The 18,189-nt window shown below is 30.8% G+C and overlaps 1 protein-coding gene across 1 annotated transcript in view; it reads right to left on the bottom strand.

The window, feature by feature from the left end:
• Positions 1-6,043: 6,043 nt before the first annotated feature.
• Positions 6,044-18,189, bottom strand: part of LOC106123225 (uncharacterized protein K02A2.6-like) — a 37,513-nt gene continuing 25,367 nt past the window's right edge. Inside the window, exon 4 of the mRNA XM_013319457.1 lies at positions 6,044-6,150. Coding sequence (XP_013174911.1) covers positions 6,044-6,150 — 107 coding nt within the window. The remainder of the gene's footprint in view (positions 6,151-18,189) is intronic.

The raw sequence follows: 18,189 nt of genomic DNA, 5'->3' as shown, positions 1-18,189 counted from the left end.
TTTACGTACTTCGTGTAACTTCCGCACCTTGTTATATTTTACAGTTGTTTTGTTCTTTTATAACATTAGCATATATTAACCTTTAACGTAAAATTATTATTTATAAAACATCAAACGGGAGTTTAACTATTAAATAATATAAGGATTGATAAAAAAGTTATCGATTTTTTCGGTCCGTTTCTAATTTTCTCTGCTAAGTATATTTTAAGACAAGACTTGAAACGGAAAACAGGTTACTGAAATTAAGAAAATACCTATAATAAGCTTTTACACAGTAATATTATAATTATAATTTTAATTACGAAATATTATAATGAAATTAGCATATAAGGCGTTTGCCTTTATATTTTCCACCTTGTTTCTTGTTATAAGACAGCTTCAGACTACGTAGATATCCCGTGGGAAGCGTATTTTTTAAAAACTTTTTACATTCTCCGGGAAATTCTTGTTTGTTTTCTTTCTTGTTAAATAAATTATAAAAGTATTATAGACACGAAGTAGATTCAGCAGGTACGTAGTTAATGTTTACTTAGATAAAAAAAACTCATTTACCTTTAAAAAAATATTTAATTCCAAATTTAGACGCAATAAAAATTAAGATAAGCAAAGTCCCGTCAAAATAGGACTAACAGGACTAACAGGCAAATATTTTAAATGTTAGATTTTCTTTATTGACAAACGAACGAAATTTGATTTTTTTTTCATATTACATACAATTAGATGTTTTTTCTTTTCCCTAATTCTCGCCTTAATTCTATCCTACAAGATTCTTTAAGTTAAAATTAAACAGGAACTTTACACAATCTGTAAAATATCACAAATTATATAAAGTTTTCGCATAACTAATGCCTTTTCCGTTAAAGAGAACGATAAAATCACTTATATCGACCTACTTTTTCTCTATAATACTTCAATTACACATTTTCAATAGCTTACCATATATTTACAAAATTATTGCAAACAAATTTTAATAAAATTTGTTTACGTCGGGTCAATTCGCTTATAATAATTAAAACTGTTAACTTTACACACACGACTTGTCGACATAAAAACTGCGTGTCCGTATCGGGAACAATTTCGATTCGATTTTCGATCTACAGTAAATCTAAAAGGTATTAACTATAATTGGTCGTAAAACGTTAGGCTCAAATTTGGTTCGGTCTCTCGATTTGACTTAAATACTCCCGAGGCTATATACGAGTAAAACATTTTTACTTTCATTATATAAATACAACACTTTAATAATTGCTATACTCATTTAAAAATAAAATTCACGTATATTTCGTCTGTCGAAGTTATTTTCAGAGAGTTGTAGTGAGGTAATTAACTTTGACGTAAATTGTTAATTAACGACGTATATTTATTTACGTATAATTCGATACAAAGATAATGTACAACATGTTCTTTTTAAATTGATATATAAACAAACCCAAAATATGTACACTCCATAAGTTTATTTTACTTAATTATTGTTATATTTCTTTTTGTTGTAATTATAATCAATACTGAAATATCGCCTAAAATCAAAAAGAAAACGATGTAATAAAAATAGTTTGTAAGTTTGAAGTTTATCGGAACACTAACTGTCGCCCGCGATTCCGTCCGCGCGGAATTAAAAAAAAACTTAACTAGTATGCCAATGTTTATACCTATTTGAGATCCATGCAGCCGTTCTGGAGATACCTTATAACAAACATCTAACCACCCACACATCTAAACATTCGCATTTATAATATTAGTAGGATTGCTTTTTTATATAGTTAAGTATTTAAATTGTTATATTTTGTTATATAAAACATTTATATTGTTAAGAGAAATATCATGTTATATACGTTGTCACGTAAATCCTTTACATTCTACTCTATTCGTAATGTTATCTTTCTAAGCAAATTTAATGGCGTTTTATCTTTGTACGTACGGCCTAATTAATTACATGCTAGGAGTGTTTATTTGAAATAATGTGTAATTTACGTGAGCTAAATACCTATTTCCACAAGTTTCTGGGAGATTAAAGTACTTTGTTTATTGAAGAGAAAGCAACTATTTTAATAATCACAAAACTAACTGAAACCATACTTACTATCAACTAGCTGTCACCCGCGACTCCGTTCTCAAGGAATTAAAAAATAATAATTAGTAGCCTATGTCTTTTTCCAGGCTATGTTCTACATCTATGCCAAATATCATCAAGATCCGTACAGCTTTTTTGGAGATACATTCAAACAAACATCCATCTATCCATCCATCTAAACATTCGCATTTATAATATTAATTATTAATTTTATGGTTTCTATGATTGGGAAATACAAATAAAAATTTCACAGCAGTATAAAAACATTTTTTAATGTATACATATTACTAAAATTGGAGTAGCCGTATGTATAACGAAAAAAAATATTTCGTACACGTGATAGAATTGCGTTGCTAATAACTAAAAACCAATTTTCGGGACGGCACTTCGAAGGGAACTGATCCATGCGGCAATAATATAGACTATTATTTTTATTCTTCTCAAATGAAATCGCGGGCGAATACTAGTGCAAAAATAAAAACGTGTACCGTTAAATTTTACTTATCTCAAAAGTGCTTTTAAATGTAATTATCATCTTACTAATATTATAAACGCGAATGTTTAGATGGATGGATGGATATTTCTTTTAAGGTATCTCTAGAACGGCTAAACGGATCTCGATAAAATTTGGCATACATTAAAACATAGCCTGGAAGAACACAAAGGCTACTAATTATATTTTTTTTTAATTTCTGACTGCTAATCATTGAAATAAATGAAATCCCACTTATGTTATCACTATAGCACAGACTTTCGTAACATTGAACATATTATCTGGGAAGAAAACAGAAATATAATAAAGCAGGTGTCTCAGTGGATGACGCGAAGTGCGCAGAGTTCACATAAAAGAATACATTACCCATTCTAGTAGGCTTTATGTTTTCCTTTGTGATAATATGGACGTATCTCAGCGCCACTTCTTGTCTACACAAGTGTCCTACATCTATTCACATTTAGATTTATATGTATTCTTCATACTACGTTGATATTATTATGTGCCAAAAGACGGACACAATAGAGATTTCACCGCAAAAATGTACATTGGACACACCATTATCCGATATAATGTATTCAGTTACTGACATTAAATATTTTTTAAACCTTTAATTTACATGCAAATATCATTGTGATACCTATATCTATAAAAAATTGAATATTCGTTAAACGTTATTAATATACAGGGTGTCCCAAAAGGTTACGTACATAGGGGTGGTCACAAGGGTCACCAGAAAAATAAAATAAAAATTCCCCTCTGGGTATTAAAAATAAAGGGCATTTTTTAAAAACTTAAATATTTTACACCTTCTGGGGCAATTTTAATTTTCTTTAAAATCTTTGTTAGTTGTATTGTTTTTTTTATTTCATATTGATAAAGGGTTATTGACGATAACATAATAGTTTTTTTTTAAATATAGCAATATTTGAAGGTCATCGGTTACAAAATTTTACAAATGGTATGGTAAGGTGATGGTTCAGACAGGTGAAAAGAAACTTTCAAAGAATTAATCATTCTTCATACAAAATTCGATTTAAGCAAAGTTTCAAGTGACTTGCGTCAGAAGACTTCAGATTTTTTTACTTATTAATATAAATATGTATATAGAAAATCCAAGTAAATATAACACTTATGTATCTCTTTTAAATCGTAAATATAAAGAATAAATAGTTATGAAAACTAGACATATTTCTCGACTTACACAATGCAGTAGTAAATATGCGGAGCGTCCATTTTCCCCGTGTTCAATGCTATCAAATTATCAGAATCGTGTGTCCTTTAGCGGAATTATCATCAGAATGAAAAGCTTTTATTGACTCTATTTGATTATTTTCAGAACGATCACTTTATTGATTGTTTATGGATTAACAAAGGAAAAAATTATATTAACTGGTAATATATTTAAAAAATATACTTTCATTATTGTTAAGTTTGATTACATATTGAATTGTACTGTAACAGAGAAATAACTAATTATAAGAATTAAATGAGTTTGTGTTTTTATTTTGCCTTTTAAAACTAAACTTCTTTATCAAGGGCGTCACCAACCAAAGATCTGTACTAGATGGGGGGAGGTAGGAAAAATGATTTTTTTTAGTTAGGGGATGAAGGAAGTTTTTAAGTTAAATATAATAGAATTCCGAAGTAGTTTCTTCTCTTCTTCGTCGTTGCAGTCTTGTCAGACTGGTCGTGGTCATCACGTATCAGTGACTCGCTTTACCAGGCGCCGCCACTCCTCCCTAGTCGCTGCCTTTTTTGTACATTGGTGCAGGGGGACATCCACAGCCGCTCTGATTTGGTCGGTCCACCTCATAGGCGATCTTCCTCGTGGTCTATTGCCCTCAACTTTCCCCTACCACCAAGCGCTCGATGGATTCGTCATCACGTCTACAGACGTGACCAAAAAAAGTGAATATGCGAACCCGAACATAACAGACGCTGTTTGATGCCGAGTTCTTCGAGGATTGACTTGTTTGTCCGGAATGCGGTTCAAGGTATTTTCAGCATTCTTCTCCAGCACCACATCTCGAGCGCGAAGTAGTGTTTGTATCTATTTTATATGTTTCCGATTCACTAGGGGGGGGGGGGTTAAGTAAGTGCATCATTGCTCCCCTCGGCAACGTCCCATGATCTTTACCAACTTTTTCGCGGTTAGAAAAAGTATCTTTGACAAATGATGAGTTAGCCAACAACACGTTAGCAAAAACCACAGACTATTGTGTATCAAACGTTCTAGATTCCGTTTTATACAATATGCAGCACTACTAAATGTTCCAAAGATCTTACTAAAAGTTCTCGAGAGACGTCTACCAATTACCTGTGATTTACATAAAGGTACACGGAGGATCGTCTGCCAAACTTACTCTTAGTTTGTAAACATCTCCAGATATCCCATATTAAATTTCCAAGAGACAACTTTAGGTGTAAAGGCGACTGATTCACTTACTAAGACATCTGAGCTGCTGAGGTAAATACTTCATCAATATTGTTAACTATTAACAAGTATATCTACTTTGAAATATGTGAAAGATATTATTTACTAGGCCTGTTTTACATATACCGTAATGTGTACTATGCAAATCTTTTATATTTTTATGTTGGTGCTTGATAACTAGGTAATTACATAATGAGAAGAGCATGTCAGCATTGCAACGTGTAATGCAAAAAATATCAATCCGACGAATTAAAAAAAATTACGTTAGTTATCGTTTTCGCATATCCACGACTTACGCGTATTTTATGTGATTCATATTGATCAATGTTAACCTTACAAATTTGCACTAGATTAGTATATATTTTGTAAATTATCATGTCGATGTAAATACAAATTTTTGCAGCCAGATTTCCGCCTTATATCTGTGCTTCTAGTCACGTAGTCGATTTACAGTTTAGATCATGTACTTAAATATGAACAAACACGATCTTATTACTCTGAAGTAGCAATGGTCAGGTGTTGTCTTTCTTCGTACTTAAGAAAGTGTCTTCTTCGAAACTTTTTCTGCACACCGTTTATGCTTTAGGCGAAACGCTAATCCAGTCTAATTATGAGTAATCGTGTTACAATAAGATGTATGATTCGAAACTTGAAATATGATTTGTTGCAGTGATATACGAAATCTAAAGAAATACTTGGCAGTAGATACAATAAATTGTAGCACTTATTCAAAGAAAAGTCTTCGTGTTTAAGACGTCATCATCACCAGTTTTGTTTGTTCACCAAACTGCGAAGATCCAGCAGATTATATTTTATATTATACAGCTTATTGATAGGATTGTATCTCTCTTTACCTCTACCTTTTCAAACTTTATTTTATCGTTACAGAATGCAACAAATTGTATAAAAGCTATGAGGGTTACGCTCTCCAATATTTGACCGAGGTTAGGACATATTGAACAAATAAATTTGAAGTTTGACAGTAGACAGTAAATAACAAAGCAACAATGCAATATTGGTGTAATTTATTCAACTGTGTTTATTAGCGGCGGGCGTTCTGACGAACGGCCGCGTAAATCAAAGCGACGCGCAACGTGACCAGCCGGGTGGTCCACTGGGGGCCGTGCGTGTTAACACTGATTTGCGTCCCTGACAATGCATTGACCAACATTGCGCCAACAATATCAAAAATCTAATCTAAATCTAACCGTGGGATTCTGAGACTAGAATATTCATTTAAAACATACTGTTATATCTGGTTTGTGAAAGAAAATGCAAGGCATTACGATGTGTTTTATACAGATATGTTGCTTTCAGAAACCAACGACAAGTTGAACTCAAAAATGCTAAACCTATTGTTTTCAATTATTTTAAAATTATGAAGTACCGCATTTTTACCTATTTTGCATGCGTGTAAGATTTTACACAACTGGAAAATTAGCTGTCTTAGTTGATTAACAAAGACTAAGTGTTGCAGCATAGAAAATACTTAGAACTCTCTTCCACCGCGTTTTAGAACTCTCTCTCCTACGGCGACTTATCGCGCTCTAGCTTCTGAAATTTCAAAAGGTAATAAAGATATTTTACTAAAACTTTTCCAATTCTATCACATTTCATGCCATTTTACTTAACAAATTGGCTAAAAGAATATAACACATTTAAAATAATAGCGTGAAACTGATAATAAAAACCTTGCGAATGAATCGCAATTTTGTCTATTTAAATGTTTGCTCTTCATGAATGCTACAACGTATGCGAAAGCTTCTTTTGCGTTTTATTAAAAACTTCAAAGAGAACATTTAAAATGCTTTTCTTCCGGTCGCTAGTTTTTAATCTAATTTAAAAATATATATGGACAAATTTTGGAACAGTTTAATTTTATTACTTAATATTTTTGGGGTGAAAAAAATAATAATTCGTCATTTTTAACTTTATACGTAGTTAAAATAAATGTGTTAAAAAATGACAATTATTATTTACTCAAAATATTAAAAATCTAGATCCAGTTTTGGTTTACTACATTTTTTTTTTGTAGTAAAATGTTAGCAGATTTTTTTGTAAATTTACTAATATTTCTTTTACCATTCCAACTAAGCTCTAAGCTTGAGCTAGGATATGGTTTACGACAATAGTCGAATGGCGGGATTCGAACCTCCGACCTCGTGAACGGAAATCTGTACCCTTAACCATTAGGCTATTGACGCTTTAGTAGCATTAAGTATTAGCATTGAATAAAAAGACGTTTATGTATTAAGGCATAGGTAATTATTTAATATTTCATTTGTGGGTATGAATTAAAATGTAACATTGCGGTCAATCATGTTACAAGCGCAAACGGCGTGTAACATATCTGCGGTTAAGTTGCGGTTTCTGACATTGCGTTGCCTACACCTGATCCTAATAAAAACTAAAATCAATTTAATATCTAAAGTGATATGTTGTTGCAACATTTTAGTTGAAATTACGCGGTGTTTTGTAATGCATCTTGCACGGAATAAATTGGTCAAGGTCAGAATAAATTGATAATTGGAGGAGTGGCGGCGCATCGTGAAGCGTTATTAATACTTGATGACTACGACCAGTCTGAAAAAACTGCTACGACTATGAAAAAGAAGAAAAAAATGGTCAAGTGGCATGACAAATATTTGATAGAGTTTTTAATTTTTTTATCTATTTAACGTATCTAAAAACTATCGCATCATTGTTAAGCTTTACCATTATATTATATTTATTTTTCGTTTCCTGTGTTGCGAATTTCATGTGTCACTAGTTACATATCGTCGTTACGCGGAAGTTTGCATATGCAAATTTAAAATTTGAAATTTCCAATATCGGTGCAAACGTTTGATCTACACAACATAGTTAATAAGATTTGCTAACACAAACACTAATAAAGGTTATCCGGTGACTTTCAACTACCTCTTGAGATTTACATAACGCTGCTCAAAGGATGTCCTTGTAAACTTAGTTTATATTGGAACTCACAGGATTTTCCATATTAAAGTTATGTCAAAGGTAAAGTTTGGTAGACAATCTGGTTATTCAAATTACCATTAGAGTATTTAATAAAAACGATAGTCGTTATTTTTGGCTCAATTTTTTTCAAAACATAGTTTACGTATTTGTCAAACGAAGATGAATAATTAAGTATAATATCGAAATTAATATATGTTTCATTAAATCCAAGGAACAAAAATTTATTTATTGAACGATTAAAAACAAAGTTAAGATGTCCTATCCTAAATTACACATGATGCTAAATTATCACGAGAGCTACAAATAAAAAGGTAAAAGCTTGTTGAATTGCTCGTTAAGTCAAGGACATTTCATAACCAAATAAAAGATAGAATAGTGACAGCGCATGATGTTATCCGCTAAACCGTATCTTCTACATCTATGGATTAAAGAGATTTCTAATTTTACGAATAAACAAAAACCTCTAAGACAGACGTCAATCAATTGCTGTCGTCCCAGCTGTTAGACCTCCATTTTATTTTTTACCCACACGACCCTTATCTTTGCTGATATTAATATAAATTTTAATATTGTATTGTAAATCTGTTTTATTTCCAGCGCCACTATGTTAATATTTAAAAAGAAAAATAAATTTCCAACTAGTCAAAAAGTATATTTGAAACCTATTGGAGTCACTCTGTTATGTGATTCCAAGTAAAACCTACATATCTACTTTCGCTTGATTTCGTTACAAAGTCCAGTGTCATAATGAATAGTGAGTGGACACAAACGTCGACATTTTAGTAAGGCTAGTGTTGGATCAATACACTGCCACATTTTTGGATTTTGTTCCTAACACTAAATTCCAATTTTAATAAGACAAGTTTCACTACGACGTGATAATACTAAATAGTAGTTGTGCTTAAATTTATTTTATGAATTTATAATGTTTAGATCTGAATACATGAAAAATATGCATCTATCTGTAGTGAAAAGTTACGTTCCCAGTTCTGTGATATTAATTTACATAAGACTACAAAACAGTTAAGAAAAGTTATTAAAGTTGAACTGGTAAATATAGAGTCCCTTCTCGTAACTATATAGAGCCGTAAAGAGTAAGGGAGACATTATTATTATAAAGCTAAGCCAATTAGTAGCATATTATAAACGTCGTCTTATTATCATATGCTTGTCTCTATAATTTTAGAATTCCCTTTTATATTTTTACTTATAACCAAATGTCGGAACTTAATTTCCATAATAATGTTTTAACAGTTATTCGAAGTATTTTTATTTTCAAATTAGTATTCTGATTATTTCTTAGTAAACAAACATAAGTTGTTATACAACATAACATTTATTTAAGGATGGAAAGGGTCTCATTACTTTCAAGTTACAACAAACTTTTGGGTCAGGTAAGGTCTTCGTAAAAACTGTTAGAATTAACGATACTACAACCAAACTTTAAACTTGATAGCAACTTAATATCTTGTTAAAAGTGTTTTAACGTAGTTTTTTTTTTTTAATATAAGCTGATGATTGCAAATTTACTAATATTTCGTGTACCATTCCAACCAAGATCTAGACTTGTACTAGGATTTGGTTAAGGACAATAGTTGAATGGTGGGATTCGAACTTACGATCGACGATTAGAAATACGTACCCTTAACCTATTGGCGCTAAAATTTTACTTATTTATCACATAAAACTGTAGTGATCTGATCTTCTAACTTAGAAGTTTTTATTAAAAAACTTAATGCTAGAATTAAATACCTGATTTTGATTAACCTTTGTTACATTCTCAATTATTCCAAGAATGTCTAAATCGTTGTTTGTCTCGAGTAAATCACACTGTAAGTAAAAGTTAGTGAAATTGTGAAACTTTGAAGTCGAAATCCTAAAATCAATTTAGCTTATATTTAAAATTGACTCACGTAAAAAGTGTTATTACATAGATGTAAGGCGTCGGTGTCTCAGCGGTTTAAGTACTTGACTTGTAATCTGCAGGTCGATTTTCGATTTACATACGTACATTTATTCCACGTTCTTACGGTGAATGAAAACATCGTGGTGCAACTTGCACATATCTGAAGATATGTGTTTAAAATTAAAAGACACGTGTGAAGTCAACCAAACCGCACTGGGGCAGCGTGGTTGACTATGACCTAGTCACCCCTAACTTAGGATAGGCTCCGAGCCTCTCAGTGGGGACGTATAGTGACCTGATGATGATTACATGTATGTAAAAATGTAACAAAAACAAATAAAATTAAAGTTCCAGAACGTTAAGATGAGATTTGTTACCAAAATTCAGTATATTTCAGGCATTTATCGTGAAAATCGGAAATAATTAAATAGCCTCCTCAACTCTGCGATTTCTCTCTGGGATTTAAATTTAGCGAGCTTGCACAACGTCGCGGTCTTGATTTAATTGTAGAAACAGAACAATCAAGTATCGACTATAATTGGACTGGAAAAGGAAGTATTAAACTGGATTTTATCTTACATTGAATAATGCAGTAATTGTTATTTGAATGATATAATATAAAATAAAGCCGATGTTAGTAAATAAAATTTTAATATCTAATGAAAGGTAAGTGTATGATACTTAAACCTGACTGAGTGACTTTATGACGTTGTGCGTTACACATTTGTCGTGTGGCATCTGTCTTTAAATATTTCCAGGGGTCTATCACGAATTATTACGATATGTGTTTTCATAATGTCATCGATAAACTTTCCCAATATAAAATATCTGTGCAAATCTTATACAAATTACCTCAATCACGTTACGAATAGTTTGTCGCAAATGCATGTGATAGATCCTCTGGAAGCTTTATAACTCTTAAGACATACAAATATAAACAAAAACGATATTATTTATTTATTTACATATAAGCAATAAGTAAAATAATTGTAAATTTGGTCTTTATTCTTACAGATTTAACTTTGAAATGATTAAAATAACATATTATTCCCCCGATCATAATTTCGTTGGATATAATGGTACATGATAGAACCATAAAATTAAATAGCCTGTTAAAAAAATCTGTTGTAAGATGTTAAAAAGAAATATAGCGAGAAAAGATTCAACGGCAATTTATTGTACAACGTAATTACTATGTCAGAGCTAAAATCATCTTTCATTTTGTAGAAATCATTGTTATAAAATCTGTTATGAAGCCTTAATCTTATTGTCATCTAGAATAATATTGTTCGTCGTTTACCTTTTAGAATACGAGTATATTTGAACCACCTTTTTTTAGTAAAATGTTTTTACGTTTAAAAGTAAAACGTAATGAAGATAAGGCTAATTACAATAGCCGAAGTATTAGGTAACAAAGAAAATAGTGATTTGGCAGCAAATAAAATAAAAATGTTGAAATAATAAAAATCTTGCTAATTTCGTTTTTGACCATGCATACTTTTGAACCTATATAACACGCAATTGGGTTAAGCTCTTATTAAATTGTAATCTATAATTGATCTCTGACTAAACTTAGCCATTAGTTTCAGTTTTTCTACCAACCCCACAAATACAAGATCTGTCAGATGCCCTAATTAAAGATTAAGATAACTTGCGATATCTTTTCCTCGTTTGAAATCTTACTAATAATATAAATGCGTTAAGATGGATGGATGTTTGTTTGAAGGTATCTCCAGAACGGCTGAATCGATCTCGTTGAAATTTGGCATAGATGTAGAATATAGCCTGGAAAAACACATAGCCTACTAAGTTTTTTTTTTAATTTCGTGCGGACAGAATCGCGGGTGACAGTTAGTTTCTTTATAAAATCTAAAAAAAAAAAGATTAATTTAAAAATTAACAAATTAAGAAAGTAAACATATTATATTTTTTTATAGTAATATGGCTGGTAGTAATACCAGTGCCTAAAATTTAAAACTAAGAAAAAACTTTTGGTTTTGGCCAGTGATAATATTTCTTTGAACGAGTAAGAAGTTGTTTTTATTTGTTTGACTTAACCATAATGAAATATTTTATTAGCATAATCTGTATGTAACATAACATGTTTGAAGCTCTATAAAATATGAAAATTATATTTTACTGCCATTTCAAACGTAAAAGAGAGAACAGCGCAGTCTAATTTGCGAAATGCAAAGTGAGTTAATTTACCTCCTTTTGAGTATTATGTAAATTTTCTAAAAAAAATGAATTACACGTGACTAATTACGGAAAGAGAATTAAAGTACGCCTTTTATACTTATATTTGTTCTGTTGGGGAAGTACAAGAATGAATGATTTCATTCTTGATAAGAAATGGAGGCAAACGAACAGCGGGAATATCGAAGTAATCATCGCGGCCTATGGACATCCGCAAGTCAAAAGGACATTGACACATGTCCTGGTTATGCCCATATTATTTATCATAATGGCGAGGAATCTCTAAATGCTACAATATGGAATGTGACGTAATGTAGAGGATTCGATTGGAGGTGTAAACACCACTCTTGCTACCACTTCCAGTCAATATTATCTCTTAATACAAATAATTATTACGTAATTTTAATAAAAAATATTATTTTATTTTTGTAAATATGTGCTGCCTTAAGTACGCGTAGAAAAATATAATTATTAAGCGATATAGATCATCAGGCGTAAACAAATTTACGCCTGGCTTCAGTAAAGTTGTGGGTTTTCACCGATCCAACATGCTTATTTAGTAACACTTATTATGGGCTGTAACATAGAAAACGTAATTTAAAGTCAAGATTTTTTTTTAATTTGACAACAGTTACCGTGAAAATTATTAAAAGTAATGTTAATAAGAATAAATTATACTTGATCGTGCTCACAATTTATTCTAAGTATCCAGGTGTCGTAGCGAAAGACGTATTTCATTGCAGAATGTTTAGGCAAGTTAATTTACTAAGACGCCTCCACTATCCCTTGGGAAATTACGTATTTTGTATAACAGTATTTAGTAAACTTATAAACGATTTAAAATTCAAAAGTCAACATCAATAACTAAAAGTAAAACCAAAGTGAGTCATAGCTTAACTTTATACTTTTTCTTCTTACTTGTCATATTAAATTGACAAATATATTTCATGAGTAAACTTAATAAAATAAAAAAGAAATTTGAAAAGAATCAAACGCCCTCTGCCAATATAATCAAGTAAGTTAATTTCGGTCTCATTAAATAAACAGGAATTTACATCAAAGGACTGTTTGAATCGAGGATTGTTGACATCCCAATAATCTCCATATTATATTAAATGTTAGGTTTGTTTGAAGTTAGATCGTTATCTTTTACTAATTTAATTTTCATCTTAAAAAGAAGAAAATATATGAAATTGTGGAATTTTACGATTTGAATTTTTTTTAAGGTCTGAATTGTATAGAACCACCAATTTCCGATATATGAATGTGACTTCAATGGGATAAAATGTTAGCTCAAGATTACATCGATTTAAAGATGTATCCAGAAAGTAATTGACCAATCATACAATTACTACAAATGCAAAAGTTTGGATGGATAGAACGGTTCAATGGATCTTGATGAAATTTGACTCAAATATACAACATGGTCTGGAAGAACACATTTTACATTACAAAGTTTTTTTTAATACCATGGGTACGGAGTCGTGGGCAATAGTCAAGCATAATGATAAAAAAGAAGGTTGGACTTTGGAATAAATTAAGATGTTAATACAATTAAATACGTCAAGTTTGAAATTGTTTGCTTATGATGCCACTTATTAATAAGAAGATAAAGCCGAGGTATTGAGAATTTGTACTAAATATTGAAACGAGCGAGCGCCTCGAGCGAGATGAAATATTGACTACACACCGCACTACCGCACCGACGCCTTCCGATTTGTCAAAAAGAACAAATGTGAAACAGTTGCTGACAAATATCTGTGTTCAACAATGAAACGTTCTCTACGAAGTGCTTTAATTAATTTTCGATTCTTTGCATTCCTTTATTGTTCTTTATTCAAATATTTTTTCTTTTTACCAAATGAATTTACAATGTACGCTTAAATTAATTCTTTACAATTAATAAAATTGTAAAATAAAAAATCGCATTTCATGGACACGATCTATTTTTGTTGCTTTTAATGATTACATTCACTTATAACGACTACTAATTTTAGTATGACATTAATAGAATTAAAATTCCGGACGCATATAAAATAACATAATTTTAAATTTAATCTTTAAAATCTTTTGTACTAAAACATAACCTTAGAAATAAGACCGGTAAGAATAAAATTTCTAAATAGCAACCTTAATTTCAAGTATATTTTTTATGTAGTTGTTCAATTTTTAATTACATATTAAATCAGAACACCTTGTAACCTTACAAGACTTGCATAGTAGCTTAGCTTAGGTGAGTGACTTTATTTTTTGTACGTTACTTAATTTATCATACTGGGTTTTCCTATTCGCTTACAAAGCGATTCCAAGAAGATAATTATCCTCATGGGACGGATCTTTCGTAAGAATTGCGATACCTAAAAATATTGTAGAGATTTGTGAAGTTAAAATGACTTTATCGCAATAAATAATTGTATAGAACGCAAACGAGCAATGAAGTACGTTTAAATCCTTATTGATTTTAAGTTAAGTATAAAGTTTATACTTAACTTTGATTTTTTCAAGAACACAACTTTTTATGACAATAATAACAAGAAAAAAACGTGACAGACCTGGTCTAAGAAGGCTAAATTAAGAGTAGAATGGATAAATCCGAAAGAGGAATTTCCTACACAAGTGATAAGAAGATACAAATTTAAGTAATAACATGTATGGTATACTAGCTGTCGCCCGCGACTCCGTCCACGCGAAATTAAAAATAATATTATAATAAGTACCCTATGCGTTACTCCAGACTTTATTCTACATGTGTGCCAATTTTCATCAAAATTTGTTAAGCCGTTCTGGAGATACATTCAAACAAACATACATCAATCCAAACATTCGCATTTATAATTTTATAAAACTAAAAGAAAGAAAACTTCTTCTAAATTCGCTCACATTTAAGTAAGCTGCATTGCAGGTTGCCGCAATGATGACTACTTGATTAATGCCACTATTTATCATAATACTAATAAACGTAGCCAAATAAATTGTACGTCTACTATATCATATGACATACATACATATGCTTTGATTGATAACGTTAAGTGAATGTAACTAACTCATGGAATATTAAAATTACTATTTAATCTTAACACAATAAGTAATTACATATTTTTCAACGTAAAGTTTAATTCTAGCAATTGGTAAATAAGCAACCGATATTCCGTACAAGTATATTTTTAGCCGTCTGTCTGTATGTTTTATTTTTTATGTGTGTTATAAGTAATATCATTTTAACATACTTGGATTATTTATCGTTTTCGCGTAAACATCGAATCTATTTATATTATTATGAACATTATGTTGTAAAGTTACTAGTATTCAGAATTAAAGTTTAAAATCCACTAGATCCGATTTCCATTCAAGGCTTTCATTACAACTTTGTTAATTAACGAGTAGTCTAGTTGTTACTGTAATGAATAATGTAATTTAGATCCTCCTTATTCCTATCTCAAAAGTTTTCAGACACAGATTATTCTTCACAATCTTATCTACATCTTGATCATTTAATGATATTTTCAATTAAAATACTTCTTCGTAACGATGCCATTTGATTGTTTTTTCTCGACCGACAGGATTATTTTTTGATTTTAAGTATCTACGCATGTTAATTGTGACTGTGTGAGTAACCATTCAGTTCGAATTCTACTCTGGGTGTTATGTTTGATTAATTGGTAATTAATTTAACTATTGTATGTGTGAAGAAATGCAATGATATGTGTGAAGTCAACCAACCCGCACTGGGCCAGCGTGGTTGACTATGGCCTAGTCACCCGTGACTTTGGATAGGCTCCGAGCTCCTCGGTGGGCACGTATGTATAGTGAGATGATGATGATGTTTGATAATAATTTTTACGGACTTTCAAATATCATAACATTAATTCGTATTAATTAGCCATTATTTAAAAAATATTTTATAGTCTTACTAATACTATAACTGCGAATGTTTAGTTGGATAGATGGATGTTTGTTATAAATTATTTCTAGAATGGGTCTTCAGATTTCGATGAAATTTGTAATAGATATAGAACATTGTCTACTAAAATACATAAAATGATTATTTAGTTTTTTTAATTCTTCGCAGATGAAACCGCGGGAAAAAACTAGTGATCTATAAGGTTGATAGTTATACTTAACTTTGTTACTTGTTGACAATGTAACATAAAATCTTGTAGAGTACCCGTGAGATTCTGTGATTTTGTCGAAAGTGTGTTAGAACAAGAGTATGCTTCAGTTAAACGATTCACTCGATACGCAAAGTGGAATGCATTGGGTTTTGGATTAGTGCAATGGTGAGATACAGAGGCAAGTTTAACTATGTTTGTACTGCATGTCGTAAAGGATTTCGAACAACTTTAATTGGATTTTCCAACTCAAGTGATATATATTTACAACATAAACGATATATGTATATCAAGTATTTTTGTTTAATGTTTTATATAAGGAGAAGCGTACATACGGTTTGCAAATTATAAAAAACATGGTGGAATTGTTGCTTAGTTTTTATCAACTGTTTATTTTTTATCCCTTAAACAAGTATACAGGTAAAAAGGAGGCCAGTTACCTAATACTTAGCCTCTCCTATCACGATAAAAATATTTTAGTATAATGAACTGAGAAAAGTACATGTAGTGCTTGAATTTTCCATCAAATATTAAAAAGCGCGTCGCCTGCAGCGAGATGAAACAGTACACCGCGCTGCGCCGTACTGACGCCTTTCTGTTTGTCACAAAAAGGAACAAATGTGGAACAGTCTTCGACAAATGCAGCCGAGCTCTACAATGAAATGTTCTTTTCAGTCACTGTAATTAAATGCCTTTGGAGTTTTGCAATTGTGATCGAGTCTTTTGCAGTATCATTGCCATGGAAAAGACATTTTTGAGTGTACTAAAGTCGCAAATTGTTATACACCAAATAAGTACTCTTTATTAGGCCTTTATTCGAGAAAAACTTTTTTTTTTGTTTATATGGTTTCCTATTCCATTTAACAACTGACGATACGGTTTATATGTAGATTAGGTTAGTTAGTACAAGAAATTTTTAAATTTTCAAATTAAATAACATAGCATTTTTAAATAACATAAAACTAATAAACAGTCTATCCCTAGCTGTATTGTTAAACCGGTACAACTTAAGGTCCTCAGAAGCGAGCTTACTTCTTTCTCAAATGCCAGTGAAGCATCTGGAACTCCTCTGTCTATCTCTTAACACTAAGAGCACACTACTGTTTTGCGCTTTTGTCATAAAAAATATGAAGTACAAGATTTAAATGTTGGATATTGTTCGAGAATAAACATAATAAATATGACCAAACGTACACATTTTGCTGCGCATACTACGAAATATTTACTTAATTTCTATGTCACGTTTTATATAACACGTTCATTTAAATTCTAGCACCAGAAAGCGCATTTATAAACAAAAAAAATTATAATGTAAATGCAAATAAAAATATAACTCATAATTTCTGTGAGGATATAAATACAGATTAAATATTTTATTGAAACAGGTTTTACTTAAGTTTTCCTTATCAACGGAGAAGTAAATAACTGGGTTAGTACTAAAACATTATATGAATCATTATTGTCGGCTTAACTGGTTAACTACGTTACGTTCAATATAAGAAGTACCTTGTATTGAGATATACTTTCATATACTATACTTAAGACTCTATGTATTTTTCCCGACTATGTTCTCCATGTATTGCAAATTTCAGCGAAATCCTTTCAGATACCTTCTAACAAACATTCATACAAACATCAATATCTTCGTATTTATAATATTAGAAATAAATTGATAAGTATTATTAAAAACGCAGGTTCACAAAGTATTTAGATTTAGATCTAGTACTTTTATTAGAGCCTTAGGATTTTAATAATAAAAAGAAAAATTACTTATATAATTACAGGCGCAATTGAGGTTGAAAATACTTCAACAAACAACAGTATAGGATATTTTTTTATAGAATTATGAATAAAGAATGATGTTATAAAAGTTTAACCATGTTTTAGATAACAGTAACAAGTAATGTTGCTAGTAATTGTAGCTTATCTATCGGATAAATGAGTTCAGTTGAACAATCTGCCGTAAGCCGGACCGAACATTCATTATGGCGACACCTCCAA

This window comes from Papilio xuthus, unplaced genomic scaffold, assembly GCF_000836235.2.
Source record: "Papilio xuthus unplaced genomic scaffold, Pxut_1.1 DF826115.1, whole genome shotgun sequence".
Classification (NCBI taxonomy): Eukaryota; Metazoa; Arthropoda; class Insecta; order Lepidoptera; family Papilionidae; genus Papilio; species Papilio xuthus.
The sequence above is the reverse complement of the archived record's forward strand: the minus strand, read 5'-3'. Positions and strand labels throughout refer to the sequence as shown.